At 25.4% G+C, this 16,811-nt stretch overlaps 3 protein-coding genes across 4 annotated transcripts; 2 read left to right on the forward strand and 1 right to left on the reverse strand.

Moving 5' to 3' along the window:
- The first annotated feature begins 18 nt into the window (after positions 1 to 18).
- Positions 19 to 4,669, forward strand: LOC145961611 (actin nucleation-promoting factor WAS). The gene is made up of 7 exons (XM_083082022.1): positions 19 to 150; positions 234 to 487; positions 1,682 to 1,962; positions 2,072 to 2,356; positions 2,446 to 2,728; positions 3,439 to 3,831; positions 4,411 to 4,669. The coding sequence occupies exons 2-7, from the start codon at positions 392 to 394 to the stop codon at positions 4,660 to 4,662; spliced, it is 1,590 nt and encodes a 529-aa protein (XP_082938148.1). The 5' UTR covers positions 19 to 150; positions 234 to 391; the 3' UTR covers positions 4,663 to 4,669.
- Positions 4,670 to 8,786: 4,117 nt separating this feature from the next.
- On the forward strand, positions 8,787 to 11,372 carry LOC145961518 (RCC1-like G exchanging factor-like protein). 2 transcript variants are annotated; one of them, XM_083081806.1, is made up of 9 exons: positions 8,787 to 9,068; positions 9,149 to 9,241; positions 9,338 to 9,406; positions 9,531 to 9,825; positions 9,911 to 10,083; positions 10,168 to 10,329; positions 10,416 to 10,543; positions 10,651 to 10,782; positions 11,043 to 11,372. In XM_083081806.1, the coding sequence occupies exons 1-9, from the start codon at positions 8,933 to 8,935 to the stop codon at positions 11,118 to 11,120; spliced, it is 1,266 nt and encodes a 421-aa protein (XP_082937932.1). In that variant the 5' UTR covers positions 8,787 to 8,932; the 3' UTR covers positions 11,121 to 11,372. The 2 variants fall into 2 exon arrangements, with proteins under 2 accessions (XP_082937932.1, XP_082937931.1); XM_083081805.1 differs by having other exon boundaries at positions 9,149 to 9,406.
- LOC145961517 (uncharacterized) lies at positions 11,111 to 16,372 on the reverse strand. Its single transcript, XM_083081804.1, has 16 exons — positions 16,290 to 16,372; positions 16,112 to 16,161; positions 15,603 to 15,795; positions 15,257 to 15,419; positions 14,902 to 15,080; positions 14,652 to 14,810; positions 14,361 to 14,521; positions 13,830 to 14,167; positions 13,416 to 13,527; positions 13,195 to 13,327; positions 12,962 to 13,101; positions 12,671 to 12,868; positions 12,370 to 12,519; positions 12,121 to 12,281; positions 11,814 to 12,033; positions 11,111 to 11,612 (listed from the first exon to the last, which is right to left on the reverse strand). The coding sequence occupies exons 2-16, from the start codon at positions 16,149 to 16,151 to the stop codon at positions 11,476 to 11,478; spliced, it is 2,484 nt and encodes an 827-aa protein (XP_082937930.1). The 5' UTR covers positions 16,152 to 16,161; positions 16,290 to 16,372; the 3' UTR covers positions 11,111 to 11,475.
- Between the last annotated feature and the right edge of the window lie 439 nt (positions 16,373 to 16,811).

Raw genomic sequence — 16,811 nt, forward strand, 5'->3', positions numbered from 1 at the left:
TTACGCATGCGCGAGATTTGTCCTTCCAACAGTGCTATCCCTTACGCGAGCAGTCTACATATCCTGTATCTATGACTTTCTGTCAGTCGAATTTTCTCCGTTGACTGGATTTTTCTCGGTGCAACGGTATTTGTCATCGAAGAGTGAAAAGTAAAGGAGTTTGATTTATCGGAAGTTGATCCGCGTGTACACGCGTTTAAAAATCTTTTCCCTTTTTTTTTTATTCTGTCAAGGCTAGTCATTGCTATGCATATACAATTTACGCGAATGGACGAATCAACGAGATGATTTAACGATGACGAGGAGAACGTTTTAAGTGTTGGAAGAGGTACAGCTTTAAGCTGATAAATATATATCTATTACGACGATTCTAACCTTATTCGACGATAAAATGAAGTCGGGCAACATGGACAAGCATAGAGGCACGATACTGCTAAAATCGGAGGAAAATGAACAGGTCTTTCAGCTGATAGGAAATCGGTGCCAGGTGAGATAACCATTTCTATTTTTTAATATATATTAAGGTCACGTTCCAAAAGAAAAATTTTACTCGATGGCTGGCTCGATAAAATTTTGGATCGAATTTTGCCATCGAGTAAAATTCTCCTCACAGAGACGACATTTCGGAACGTAACTTGATACAGTTTTGATATGAAACGCAATTTAAATTCTCCGAGTTAATAAGATCCAGACGCGAATGATAGTGCTTAAGGAAAATTAATTTTTCTAATTGAATAATTTTACACAGGGCAGATATGTATATCTCAAAATTGGAAATTTTAAATATATCCATTTAATTATATCATTAATTATATCCATTTAATTATATCTTATAACTTTGATCTATCTAACGTATTAGCTCGAATTTCAAACTTTCTATTTAAGTTTTGTTCTCTGTTTGTCCATAGGTGTGTCTTAATATTTCTGATAGATTATTTTTTAATTATATTTTTGATAGTGTTTTTATTATTAATACACAAGTGCTTTTAACTAAATGTATATTTTAAAGTTAAATATGTTCACACATGTTTACAATAAAATTTAGTTCAATATATAATAAATAATTTTAAATATATATATATATATATATATATATAATATTTAATATATAATATATATAATATTTAATATATAATTTTAAAAGACTGATTTGTTCAATATAAGAATAAAATATGGAAAAATATTATAAAGCAAATGTTTGAGTGTAAAATAAAAACTATGTCTTTTTAGTTGCAATTAATTATATGGAATAATCATTTTGATAACTCTAACTTATATGTGTAAATATAAAATAAAAATATATTTTATTCTTTTGTTTGATATATGCAACAGTACATTTTGCTTAAGTTTTGCATTTGCATAAAATTTGATCTATATATTTGATCTATATAATTCATCAAAATGTTTATTAAATAATATATTAATAGAGTTGTAATATTTTATAATATCATAATAAGAATATTTAAAAAATTATGATTTTTATATAAGTTATTTTATATATTGATGTGCAAAATTATTGTATATATAATTAGCTTAAATAAAAAGAGGAAAAAAAGCAAAACTAATACATTTTTTAATTAAATATATTATTTATTAGATAATATTAATTAAGAACAATCTTTGCTTTTTATATTTTTATAATTTTTCAGAACATTTTTCAGAATAGTTTATTTGTTTTTAGTGTTTAGCAGCTGGTGTTATACAATTATATTTGACGGAACCTCCTTTACATAAAGATTGGATTAAAAAAAGTACAGGTATTATAACTCTAATAAGAGACAATCCAAGACGCAGCTTCTTTTTACGATTGTATTGTCTGCAAAGAAAAGCAATGTTGTGGGAACACGAAGTTTATAATTCAATGGAATACAAAGCACCAATATCATATTTTCATACATTTGAAGCAGAAGATTGTATGGCTGCATTTAATTTTGCAAGTGAAACTGAAGCTATTACATTAAGGTATATCGACACAATAATTAAAAATTAAGATAAAAATTATTTAATTTTACTACAAATAAAAAAAATTAAAAAATTAAAAAAAACATCTGAAAGGAACATATTTTTATAGAAACATACTTCTTGGTAAATTAAATGCTAAACGCCAGAGGAGACAAGAAAGGAAAGCGAAAGAAGTAGATCCTAGTGGCACTTTATCATGGAAAAATCAAACTAGTGTGTCAGCTTTCACTATTACATCAGGTTCACCGGGTAACTTATCAAATGGTGCACCTGCAGTTGGTGTTAATAGAAGTGCTTCGAGTAGTTCAATGTACAAAACAAAGAAGAAAAAAAATGAACAGGACCTTAAACGCAAATTAACAAAAGATGATATTAGTCTTCCTTCTAATTTTAGGTACAGTTCTATCTTGTTTCATATCTATTACCTAGATACATATGTATATTTTTTTAATATGTATAATAATGTTATATCATTTTTCATAGGCATGTGGCACACTTGGGATGGGATGTAAATAATAAAGGTCTGGAATTAGATTCTGTAGATTCAGAATTACAACAATTTTTCAATAATGCTGGTGTATCTGAACATGAACTCCAAGATAAAGGCACTCGAAAATTTATCTATGATTTTATTGAAAGAAATGGAGGTATGAGCGCAGTGCAAGAAGATATTCGGCCATTGACTAATGTAAAAAGTACCATTCAACCTCCTGCACTGCCACAAAGGCAGGAATATCCTCCACCTGTTCCAGCACGAACAATACCTGTAAGTTTTATTCTTATCTTATTAGTCATCTTAATTTCATTAAAACTTTATCAATTTATATTTTTTATTTCTTACTATATATTGTTTGATAAAATTAATAACGAAATAATAGGATGTATAATAAAAAAAAATCCTTTTATTAAATAAGTAAAATTAATAATAGGTTATTCCCTTTTAATTTATATATTTAAATTTCTCCGAAATATGAAATATTAAAATGTTTTCTTTTTTTTAATGTTTTATAGTTTCAAAAATGAGTTTTTATTATCAAAAAATTTCTCTCATGAGTGAAAGTGTTAGTCATATGAAAATCACTGCCTTTTTTTCAAGGGAATTAGGGGATTTTTTTTAAACAATTATATTTATAGTCTTTCTTATAATGAATTCAATAACTTATAAAATTCTAGAGTCTCTCATGTTAAAGATAGATAATTATCTCGAAAATTAAGTGTTACAAAAATTCTAAATAAAAGATTTTAAGAGAGACAAAACATAGTGGTGTTTTGTATTTTTTGTATAGATATTTTTTGCACATTTATAAAATGAAATTTCTGAATTCCTTGAATATAATATGCAATGTTATCATATATTATTAATATTAATATTATAATAATATAATAGTATATTAATATCATATATACATTATAATATAATATTATATTTAATGTATTTCAATAAAAACGTGTTATGCATTTGTATGTGTATTTCAGCATCAAACACGCAGTGCTCCGCCTTTACCTCCAAATCGTCTTAGCGTATCTTCTCCATCACCAAGTGTGCCATCCAGTTTACCTCTAAACACATCTCCAAATGTTTTGTCTAATCCTCCATCAGTACATAGAACCTTACCATCAAGACCGCCACCACCCAATATAACTACAGCACCGACTCTTCCTCCACCTCCACCTCCGCCTCCACCTACTCCTCCTTCTAGAATTAATTCCAATATTTCCATGCCACCTCCACCACCACCTTTACCAGATATGAGTAGCACCAACAACATAACAATTAACACAAACGCTACTAATAACAACAATGAAGAGTCGATCACTGATCTTAGACCAATGCTTATGGAATCTATTAGAAGTGGTACAACTTTAAGGGTATGTATACTCATAGAAGTGAATGAGATCATATTATTGAATGAAAATCAGTTTGTTGTATATTTAAATTTATTCTCTCTCTCTTAAAATATATTTTAATTAATTATTAATTAATTTAATTTAAAATATTGTATATTAAATAGAAAATACACAAGTATAATGATGTGTAATATATGAAAAAGCTAGAATTATATTTTCCTTTATCTCCACTATTACTCGTATAATACATAAATGAAAAGAAAGGATTAATAAAAATGAAAAAGGCAAGCATGTTTTTTTTAATACTTTTAATAGTTTAGATATTTAAATGTATAATAGTCACACAAAAGGGAAGTAAAGGAAAAAAGGGGATTGGGAAAGAGTAAGAAAAAGGAGAAAACAGAAGCGAAAGAAAGAGAGAAGAGAAAAATTTCTAAATATAATTTTAACAGATATATATATATATATATATATATATATATATATATTTTTTTTTTTTTTATTAATTTCCTAAAAAGTACAAATAAAGATAAAAAACTTTAATTAGTAGTTTTGGTTCAGCAATAAGAAATATCGTTTAATAGACATTTTACTTTTTAGAAAGTTAATAAGGAAGAAACAAAATCAGCAGCGATTCAAGAGGATTCAAGAGGAGAATTGCTTCGACAAATACGTGAGGGCATTGAATTGAAACCTGTTCCAAACGAAGTAAAATCAAATATCGGACCTGTACCTCGCGGTGGTCTGGCTGATGCGTTATCCAGAGCTCTAGCTGAACGATCTCGTGCAATTCATAGTGAAAGTGAAGAATCGACTAGTGATACTACTGATGATGATGAATGGGATGACTAGATCACAGGTTAGTAGGCAAATTTTTTTTACACATTTCTGTCATATAAAAATCTATTATATTTTTATGATATTTACTTTTTATATTAAAAATGCACAATAATGTTTCAGATAAAAATATAATTAATAGACTACAATAAAATATGCTACTGTGATAAACATATTATTCATAAAAATATTAACAAAGCTAACTATAAATATGTAATATAAATTACTTTAAATTTTAATATCCAAAGAAGAAAATCAGATAAAAATATTTAAAAGAAGCAACTTAGATATATGAAAATAAAGGTTGTACAACCCCTAAAACAGGTAAGAGCAGATTATAATATTATATATTGTAATTAACATTTGAAGAGAAAAGGAAAGGAGAAATTATAATATGGTATAAAAATGTTAGCAATTAATCTTTCTTTAACACTATTATGATTATAATTTCTTTAACTAAATATTTGAAATATTTTTTTAAATAAAATTATTTTTAAAATATCTATGCATTGTGTAATCTAAATTTGGAAATTAAAAATTATAGTTTTCTTTAAAATCATTTTACAAAATCAATTAAGATTTCTTTAATAGAATTATATATTTATATGTTTATGTAATCAAAAGTAAATATTTTATTTTATAAATTTAACAATATTATATTTTGCAAATAATTTATGAGATATTATTTACATTATTTTTTGAGAGAATTTGCACATAACACGATTAGATACAATCATTTATTGACGATACTTAATAATTTTTATTGTATCTAGTTCGATTGACCAATTAGAAAATTCTATGTTCGATCAGAATGTGGAAGTTTTTTTTTTTTTAAATAGAATAGAACAATGATAATAATAATGATGAAGTTAAAAATTAATGTCTTATTTAAAAAAAGTTTATTAAAAGTAACTTTATTTAAAACTTAGAATAAAAGTTTGATAAATATTTTCATATATGATGCATATTCTTTTCTGTTTCATTAAATGGTACATATTCTTTTCTGTTTCATTAGAAAAATGATATATTATAAATGAATAATCATTATATCATTTATGCCATTAATATTACTATTTTAAATTTATTATAAATAATACCGAGAGAAAATGTCATTACGTATACTATATGTTTATTGATTATCCCTGATGGGTATACTGGAATGGTTTCTAGATAATAAAATAAAGAGTTGATAAAGCTAAGTTAAAAAAAAATTTTAATTTCCTAGGTCAATAAGAACCAAATATGAGTGATAGTATGTAAGTTTTAAAAATAATTAATTTTTTTGAATTATACAATGTACTTGCAAAATAATGTATACAAATGAGAGAATGGAAAAGAAGAGAAAAAGAGACAGAAAAGAGGAATAAAAGAGAAAAAAAGAGATTAATCATTATTGGACAACATTGTAGTTCTAGTACTATTTAATGGATTCAGAATAAAATTTGTAAGAAGAGATATTATTAGATTTTGATTGACTATTTTTACTTGGTTTCTGTTATCATAAGATTATAATTGTCAAGATCATACATAGATAAGATGTAAAATCATGTGATGTATTATAAATAGATATTTTTACATCTATCTTACAAAAAAATGAAAATAAATAAAGTTTCTGCTGTGATTGTACATTGTCTACATATAATCCACAAAATTTGAATGAACAAGGAACTAAATAGTAGTCTTAATTATTCTAGACTTCTTTCATGAATTAGTTATTATTATATGATAAAAAATTAATATGTCAAAGAGAATATGAAATAAGTTTTTAGTAATTTTTACATATCATATGAAGAAAGAGCGAGGATTCACTTTTTCACTTTGTACAAATTCAGCATTATACAAATATATATCCCGTTTCGCGCACTGAAAGTATCGCGTAATATGAAGTGTGGATTTTACTTTAAATGAATAATTGAATATTATCTGTAGTAATATACATATATATCAAGTGCACATGTTATAATTTTTACAATATTAAACAATATTAAGATATTGTCAATATTAAAATATTGTCAATAATAAAATACAGTCTATTAAAGATAATAAATGATTAATTATCTTTATTCATTGCATGTTTTATTCTGATAATCGATATAATTTGATGGTTTTAGTTTATTTTATATTGTTCTCTACATATATTTTGTTGTTATTGATGTAGATATCAAATATGGAAATTCAGCAGCAAGAGAAGTCATCAGAAGATCAATACAAGGCATAAAATATTTTTGCCACTATGGAGAAATCCTAGTCAGAAAAAATAATAACATACTAATTATTATATATTTTATTATATTTTATACAATTTCATATCAAACTATATTATTCAAACTAGATCCATATATGTTTCGTTTCACATTACATTGTTTGATTAGTATATATCTAATATGTATATCATTTATATAAATTTAATATCCTAATATATCATTACTATTATACCCAAATAAATGGAAAAATTTATACTTATTTGTAACAAAATAGCAAGATATTTAAGCTCATTTGTTGATAAAAACGGGAATGTAAAGTTGCAAAATTTCACAAATTGGATATGCTTTGAAAAATAGGAGTAATAAAACATTTGAAGATGTAACAAACATATTATTTGCATATATGGTCAATAAGTACATTTTTTATTAGTTATGATGTAATAATTATAGACAACATCAATTTTATATTTTTTTGCAGATTATATTTTTTATATATTGCAAAAAATATATATATTGCCTTTTTTATGTTTCTATATCAAATAATAGTATGCAATATGTTTGTAAAATATTTTATAAGCTTTTAGATATATTATTATAAATATTATTATAAACTTTGCAGAAAAATATATTTTTTGATAATTTTAACTACATTTTTTAACTAATTCTCGATAAATGAATAAATTAAAAATATCTCATAAATCAAGAAATTTGAATTTAATAAAAATCTGCTAAAATTTATTTCATCTGTATTTTAATTCGTAGTTTTTAATCATTTATAATATATAACATTTATAAAATATTTATAAAATTAAAAAATATAACTTTACATCTATATTTACCAAATAAGACCAAAATTTAAGTTTTATGCTAATTAATTGCATATACATATTGTTTTTATTAAGTTCCTGTCCCTTCATTGTAGTCTTCATTATACGGAATTATATATATTAGAAGCGACAGATCGAAAAATTTCGATTAATTTAAATACACACATACATACTATCACATATGTACATACTATCATACATGTATATACTATCATTCGCGTTTAATATCTATTAGTAAAAAATATACTGGAAACATATTTTTATTATAATATACGTTAATAACTGTATGTGTCTTACATTTGCAAAATAAATTTTTTATTTCATATCTGATTAAAAGAAAGAGATTTACAATTTTTATTAATTCATGAAATGAGAAAATTTTTGATATATTTTATCAATTTATATTATCAAAATGCGTGTATAGTAGTATGTGCATATGAGACTATATATTTTACAAACTAAGAATTTATATGATTTCTTTCAATTATAATTATATATTTGTGTTACACTTTATAAAAATAAGACTATTATGTATAAGACGATAATGCGCATATTATTATTAAAATTTATTATTATGATACTATTTTTTATCTTTAAAAATTAGAGAAAAATATAAAAATATAAATTTCTAAGAAAAATATATATATATTAATAATAACAAATATATGATAAATGAAAAGTACATTATATATATATTTTATAAATTATTTCCTCCAGTTATATAATACAAATTTTTTTAATTTTATAATATTGTTATTGTATTTCTCGCAGTTTATAAACTTTTTATCGTCAGCAATAAGAGCTATATTTTCATATCAATAGTTTATATTTTAATAACTGCTTGCATAAATTGAAATACCACAGTGTATATGAATACAAACTATATATTGTGCCCAATTGAAAATGGCTGAACTTGCTTTACTTTTAGACCGATAGTTAGCGGTTTGGTATAAATAGTAAGAGAATCTCTTTCTGTGGCTTGTGTCTGTGGTCTTAGGCCGATATTACATTTGTCGTACGACAAATTTTTTAAGCACATTGATTGGCTGCGGGATAATAATTTTTTGAATCTTTAGAAACTTTCTATCCCGCAGCCAATCAATGTGCTTAAAAAATTTGTCGTACGACAAATGTAATATCGGCCTTATGATGCAACTTGTGTTTTTGAACAGTTGTTTTAATACTTTGATTTATGAAAATCTAACAAAGAAACAAAAGAAATGAGAGAAGAGAGAATAATCATTTAAAACAAATATGTTTCGAGATATTTTAGGAAAAACAATGTTCAGCACAGGAAGAAATTATTTGAAACTTATTAGAGGAGCTAGGATTTTGCATTTAGACAGTGGAAAATCTATACCTCAAAAACCTGAACTTAAAACATTACCAAGTAAGAAAATACACAGAATTATGTATTTCGCATATTTAATTGAGATAGACTTATATTAAATCTAAAGTGTGCATTTACAGTTTTTCAGTATCCAGTAAGTCAAGAAGATACTCGCAGAGTTTATGTGTGGGGTCTTGCAAACCATGGGGCTATTGGGGAAGCAACAGCATTATGTAAAGATAAAATTTCATATCTCTTAAAACCAAAAAGATTATCTTTTGCTGAACGATACAAAGTGACAGATATCGCTTGTGGATATGGTTTTACAGTTTATGCTGTACAATCCTCTGATAAAAATATTGTTTATGGAACTGGAATAAATACAGATTCACAACTTGGTAATAAAGGATTAAACTCTCTATTTAACTTTTTATTATTTTAAAATTATTAAGTTACTTTTGCTTCATTCAAAACAAATTTGGATCTTGACAATTGTATTACAATCTAGTCTTCCTGTAATAGGTTTTAATGAAACTGACAAAAAAAGATTTCCTGATAGTATGGTGTTTGCTCCAAGGCCAATAAATTTGCCACTGAAAGAGAATACTACGACAAAAGTTATAGGTATGGCTGCTGGAAGAGCTCACTTGTTAATATTAACAATGGAAGGTTTGTTTACATTGGGCAATAATGCATATGGTCAATGTGGTAGGCCAATTATAGCAAATGAAAATTATGAGAAAAGTAGGGTTGTTCATCATATACCTAATATTAAAGGAAGTAAAATTACTGCAATAGCAGCTGGTCAAGATCACAGGTATAAAACTCTAATTCAATATTAATTATATAATTGCAATTTTTCTTATATTTTTTATATTTTTCTCATTACCATTATATAACAGCATACTCTTGACAGAGGTAGGTGAGGTTTATGCATTTGGCTGGGGTGCTGATGGACAAACAGGTCTTGCACATTATCGAAATGAACATCAACCAAGTTTAGTTAAAGGTGATCTAGCAGGACAACATATAATCAAAGTGGCTTGTATTGCTGATTGTGTGTTAGCTCTTAGTGGTATGTAAGAATATATTTTTTTCTAGATTTAATATAAATTATTAAATAACCAAAACATACGAATAAAAAATATTCCTGCTTAAGATAAAGGGAAAGTCTATGGTTGGGGTAATTCAGAGTATGGACAGTTATCAGCCAAAGGAGATAGTTGTCAAGTAAATATTGCTACAGAATTAAATTTACCTGAAGAGATAGGACATATTACAGACATTGCAACAGGCGGATGTTTTTGCATGATTTTAAACAGTAAGTATTAATATCAGTTTTCATTTACTTTGTGTGTTATGTATGCTAATATATCTTTGCATTAATTAACATTATTTATATTATAGGTGCTGGTAATGTCTATGTATGGGGATATGGTATACTTGGTCTTGGTCCTCAAGTGCAAAAAGTATTAAAACCAACTATGATTCCTCCTACATTATTTGGCAATAATGTATATAATCGTGATATCAAGGTAATTAAAATAATACTAGAATTTAGTGAAATCCAAAAGCTTTTTTTAATATACATTTATATTTATTATATATATGTTTATATATAAATCTATTTTTATGTATATAGGTAACAAAAATATATTGTGGAATTAGTCAATTAGCAGCACTAACCAATTTAGGAGATTTATATATGTGGGGTGGCAATAAATTTGGATCATTGGGATTAGGACATCGGAATGATCAATTTTTCCCTTTGAGGGTAAAGTTATAAGCTTAATATCAATATTTCCTATGAAAACTTTTATATTATTATTATTATTATTATTTTCACAATATGTTTCCACAGCTTAATTATCTACATAAAAATAAAGCAAAATTAAAAAAACAATCTTTTAACAATAGACAATATAGAAAAAACAATATACAAAATTACATCAAAGTAATAAGATATAAATATATAGAAAATCTATAAACTATATATGAGAATTTTGCATATAATTTGTTATTTTTTCACAATAGGTAGCAGTAGGAGCTCAAGTAAAAAAAGTTGCCTGTGGAGTGGATCATACAGTAACTCTTTGTAAACCTTTTATTTAAAAGTGCTACTCTTTATTATACATCAATTTATTTATTAATTATATATATAAACAAGTTTATATATATAAAATTTCTTATTTTAACATAATTTTATCAATTCACATGCGCGCGCACGCGCGCGCGCGCACACACACACACACACACACACACACACACACACACACACACACACACACACACATATACACACACACATAATAATTACAAAATGTTTCATGAACTTCTTGCAGAAATATAAAGTATTAAAATATATGGGATATGATTTAATTAATTTAATATTTGACTAATATTGAACATATGTTAATTTTAATTTTACTTATAAAAGTTAATTTATATAATAGTTTGGTATTGTATGTTATAAAAAGATATAAATCATGCTTATGAGTAAGACAGTTATGCTCAGCATATTTATATGTGCACTACTTATACATACCAAATTCTCATAAGAAATGGTATATTTTATCATGTGAGGGAATCTACATACCTTTGTATCTAAAAGAAAGAACATTATATTAGGAAACACATTAAAAAAAGAAATATGCGCGATTAAATAATATTTATTCAATACATAAATATATATATCCTTAAAAAAAGTTAACAATTTAGTCTTAAAAAGTTTAATAATTTAATTGTAATAATTGTTACAAATAATAATTATTACTGACAAATTATTAAATTCTTCTCTATGCTTACCTGTACATTGGTAATTTATTACTGAAGAATTGGCAATTATCGACAAATATAATGGACTGCAAAGATGGATCAAACCAGCTTCATTGCAAGAAAATGTAACAGTATGACTGTTACTATTTATTGATGTACACGATACACTTGTATCTTCTGTGGAATTAAAATTTGAAATAAAATATCGCGATGAACATATTTTAAGATTACCCCAGCCAGAGCCTTCAATCTGTAAAATATATTTATTTATATGATATATAAAAAATATTTTCTCTACATTATGTAATTAAAAAATAATTTGTGAAAAAAGGCTTACTTTTATCGTAGAAATATGATCACTGTCGCTAGAGAAGAAATAATTCGGGTGCAATCTATAAATAATCATCGTATCTGGTTCAATATAATCGATAAATGAATTGGAAGCTCCAACAACAGAATAATCGGCTCCACATTGCGTATTAATTAAGCGCTGCGGAACTGTGATGACACAATGTATATGAAAATTATATTTTACAGAATTAAAAAGAAATATCAAACTATATGACAAATTAATTCGTATATCTACCTTGTTTTATTCTCGAAATTAAGTCAACAATTGTTGAAGTTCCTTGCATATTATCTATAAATGTAGTGGAAAATAAATCTGTTGTTGGATTGCTTACAAAATCTGACCATCTATCCTTTGATCCATGCGCCAATATAAGTAATACAGTATCTGTAACAATATCAATTATAAAGTATCTTTCATAATTCATTAAATTTGTAATGATTTGAAAAATTAATAGAATATATTGGATGAATTAAAATCAATAAAATAAATTTTAACTCCTATATAGTTATAGTTTTCATAAGAATTAAATATTCACCTGGTATTTGTTCCTGTATCTTCCTTATCTGTTCTATACAATATTCCTTGTCGATATCAGAAACAGATGATGTATATGGAATAATCAAAACTACACTAGATTTTGCATTTCCAAGACCGTGGCGTTCATCGTCTAATTTCTTTTTTTCTAAGGAAATTAATTTCTCAAGTAATTTAGCAAAATCGAAACCACTACTAACTGAAAAAAAAATGAATTTCAATTTTCATCCTTATAATAATGTGTTATATTTGACATACATAATATTTAATTTCATTACTAAAATATACGTACCATTTCTATAATTTGTTATATTATAATAGCCAAAATCTAAAATATTATTGGTAGTATTGATTATGATACTACTGTCATGACCATTAATAATTGTAAATTGACTATTATATTGATTTATTTCTATTTTATCCAATATATATCTATAAAAAAGTACGAAATGTATATTTGTATATTGTAATTATATTTCTGTTCTTTCCTATGGTAATTGATATTTGCATGTAAATTATACTTACGCGATGGTTGGTTGTATCAAATCAAAAGGCCACGTTGTATCAAGGATAATTGTTAGATCAATAGCGACTTGAACATTATTGAACTTTTCTCTTTCTGCATCTTCGCAGGATAGATCTTTATTCATTGAAGAATCTGGAAAAATTATACGTCAATTTACATCTTATTCTTCTATAAAAGTATTTAATTTCGCAAAATATTAGAAAACTAACATAATATTTACCAATATATTGAGATAATTCGTTCACCGCTTGCATTGCAAATCTTTCGATTACATTATCGTCCATCGTAGCCTTATGTAAATATTCCTCTAAAACTAACGAAGCACTGTATGCCTATAAATAAAGTATAATTTTTATACTTTTTATTATATATATTATAAATTATAATTTAATTTTAATATATATTATATATTATAATTTAATATATATTATAAATAAAGTATAATTTTTAATATATATTTAATATATATTAACACATATTTGAATATTATGATTTGTAATAATTTTTAAGAATTATTTATAATAATTCTTAAAAATTACTGCATATACTATATTTTTTATGATTTTTTTTATCAATTAATTTTATAGTTTATACATATATATAGTTTATACATATATATTACATAACGTATTACCTGCATAGTCAATGTCGAATTTCCTGTAAGTGTTTTAAACAACATTTTTCGATTACATGCTCTAATTGATGGATTGGACAATCCACGGGGACTATAATACATATGTAAAATCTGCGACAGTTTTAAAGTAGGTATTTTCGAATATAAAGAGTCAATTTCGTTAGCGAGAATTAATCCATCGAGATCTCCTCTGATTTCCGCTGTCGTAAATTGCAATTTTTCATTAGAATTGAGAAAATACCAACGAGGCACAAATGACGAATTCCAATTTCCATTTACACCCACGCTAAGTTTCTCGTTTGTAGGTCCTTGCATTAAAATAACTTCTGCCAAGTCACCTGTGGTATATAAAAACTTTTTATAATGTCTCAATCAAATGTATTCAGTAAAAAAAAATTAGTAAAGTGCAATATTAAAAGATATACGAGAGATTAGACTTATAATTAATCAATTTAAATTTCTATTTCTCTATTCTCTTGAAAAACTCTATGTATTAGAAGGACAGAACACGAGAAAAGATAAATGTATCACCAGCCAAGGTTGCAATCCATCTATTATCCAATGAAAATCTTGATAGATTTGCTCTTCTCTCTGGTGGTTCATTGGGAAATACTTCTGATAGTTTTACTATTTCTGGTTGTAATCCAGCAGCTATGCCAGCGATTAATGATCCAGCAGAAACTGGACCCCAGCTATAATAATTCGTTCAAAACGTTGTGTTACTAGATTGAAAATTGTAGAATAGATTTTCTCATACATTTTGTGAAAATGGATATGTCATCTACATAACACATAAAAAATTAGCCTATAAAATCTATATACTTAGTTTTTATAACACCATTTTCCACAGGACATCTGCTTCTCGGCGGGAATGCGAGAATCCGAGCGCTTTTCGGATGATTCGGAGGTAATTCCGGATAAAGTGCATTTGGATCAATCGTATCTTCTGTAATCCCATTTTTGTGGTTTGTAATAACATCACTGTATGTACAAAAAAAATTTTATAAATAAGTATGTACATAGTTAAACTCATTGTAATTACATGTTATAATTACTGCGCTATTATATTTACATTTGTTCAGGTGTTAAGGTCTCTACTTCATCGGGAATATTGAAGTTTGTATTAACAGAATAATTATTGTCTACACTTCTCGCATATCTATACGCATTGTCAGCATACCTACATACTGTCCCTTCGTCACCTCTTTCAAAGATTTCGATACTGCTGGATAGCATGAAATGAAGAGTACACTGTAAAATAATATATTCATTAGACAGAATGATATAGTAATATAATATAAATATAAAATAATATAATAATATAATATAATATAAATGATATAATAATAAAATATTATTTTTGGAAATTACACATTTCTTATTTTCTACATCTGAATAACGTAGGACGAGTTTTTTGTTAAGCTTACTCTTTCAATATCACTGATTATATTGTAAGGAACTGCGATCAATTTTTGCGGTATAAATTTAAGTATTTGCGCATATTTTTGAGCTTGTCCAGCTGTTCTATATGGTAATACACCAGATTGCTCTAGGACGGTTGGATTCTTTTCTATTCCATCTTGGCGGAATCTATAATTTTTTATAAAACATACCAATGTATTTTTTGAGCAATTTTAGTAAATAATAAATTTTAGTCTTTTCATAACGAAGAATATACTTTTTTCTAATTTATATCTTTATTTTTTTTTTCTTTTGATATTAGTACAAAAATAAAATTTACCTATGCAATATTAGTACAAAAATAAAATTTACCTGTGCATAATTCCAACGGCCAGGTTGCGTAAGTCTATATTCAAGTTTTCTGATTTTTCGATTTTTTCAAGAATTGCAATTAATGTATTTAACGTATGGGGTAATCTATTATCTTTCTCTAAAAGATATCTATTTTCATAACATTCTCGAAGCGTCGGTGCAACATTTCGATAGGTATCTTGTGCGAAAATGCCTAAAATAATTAGTTTATGTATGTGTGTGTTCACATTATGTACCATAAATTGTGATACAAGTGAAATGAAAATGATCTCTCAAGCAAATGTAAAAATCGAAAGTGTAAAATAAAATTTTTTTCACGTACATATAAAAAAATATACATATAAAATATACATATAAAAATATACATATAAAAAAATTTTATACACATACATACATACAGAGAGAATATATCATCTTATAATATAACTTTTCATTTCTTTATCATTTTTGACAAACACACTTTACTAAAATTGATGCATCACAAATATTTGAAATAAAATATTTCTTACCAAAGATAAATAAAGTAATCCAAAAGTATAATCTAATCATCTTGTGATCACTGAAAATCGAAGATACAAAATGTATTGTATTCTGAATTGATATGTTTATTTAAATTATAATATAACACAGAAAGAGAAAGACATAAGAATATTAAATTTATTTCAAAATGAAGAACTTATTCAACACCTTCAACTTCTTTTAAGAAAGACACTTTATCCCTTTCGTTTCGCTTAACAGGTACACCACACCTTTTTAGAGATATAGTAACATCTACCATCACTATCAAAAGATAAGATACGGAATGTTATGAGTAATTTGCTCCCCACTCTTATTTGTAAAAAAGCGATCTTTATTAGAGAATATCCTAATTATTTGATAAATATATATATTGAGATTGAGAGATATCATTAATTATTATAAAAACAAATGTAAAACTATTTTATGCTTATTCACATGCAGATATATGTCGCCGCGATATGTGTAAAAATAGATTAGAAAATTTTTTTGCTTATAAATTTAAAAACTTATACATTAATAAATAATATTTTTTTTTTAAACAGATATTTTGACAATAACGTATATACATAAAAATATTTTTATTTAAAAAATATAAAATCATTTATAAAAAAAAACGTATAGATATTGCTTGCAATCACTTATCTTATCAGCATTGAACAAAGTAGAACATATAATCTTACTATATCTTCA

The sequence above is a fragment of the Camponotus vicinus genome, unplaced genomic scaffold (genome assembly GCF_025532165.1).
Source record: "Camponotus vicinus isolate PSW18456_S1 unplaced genomic scaffold, iyCamVici1.0 SCAF_11, whole genome shotgun sequence".
NCBI lineage: Eukaryota > Metazoa > Arthropoda > Insecta > Hymenoptera > Formicidae > Camponotus > Camponotus vicinus.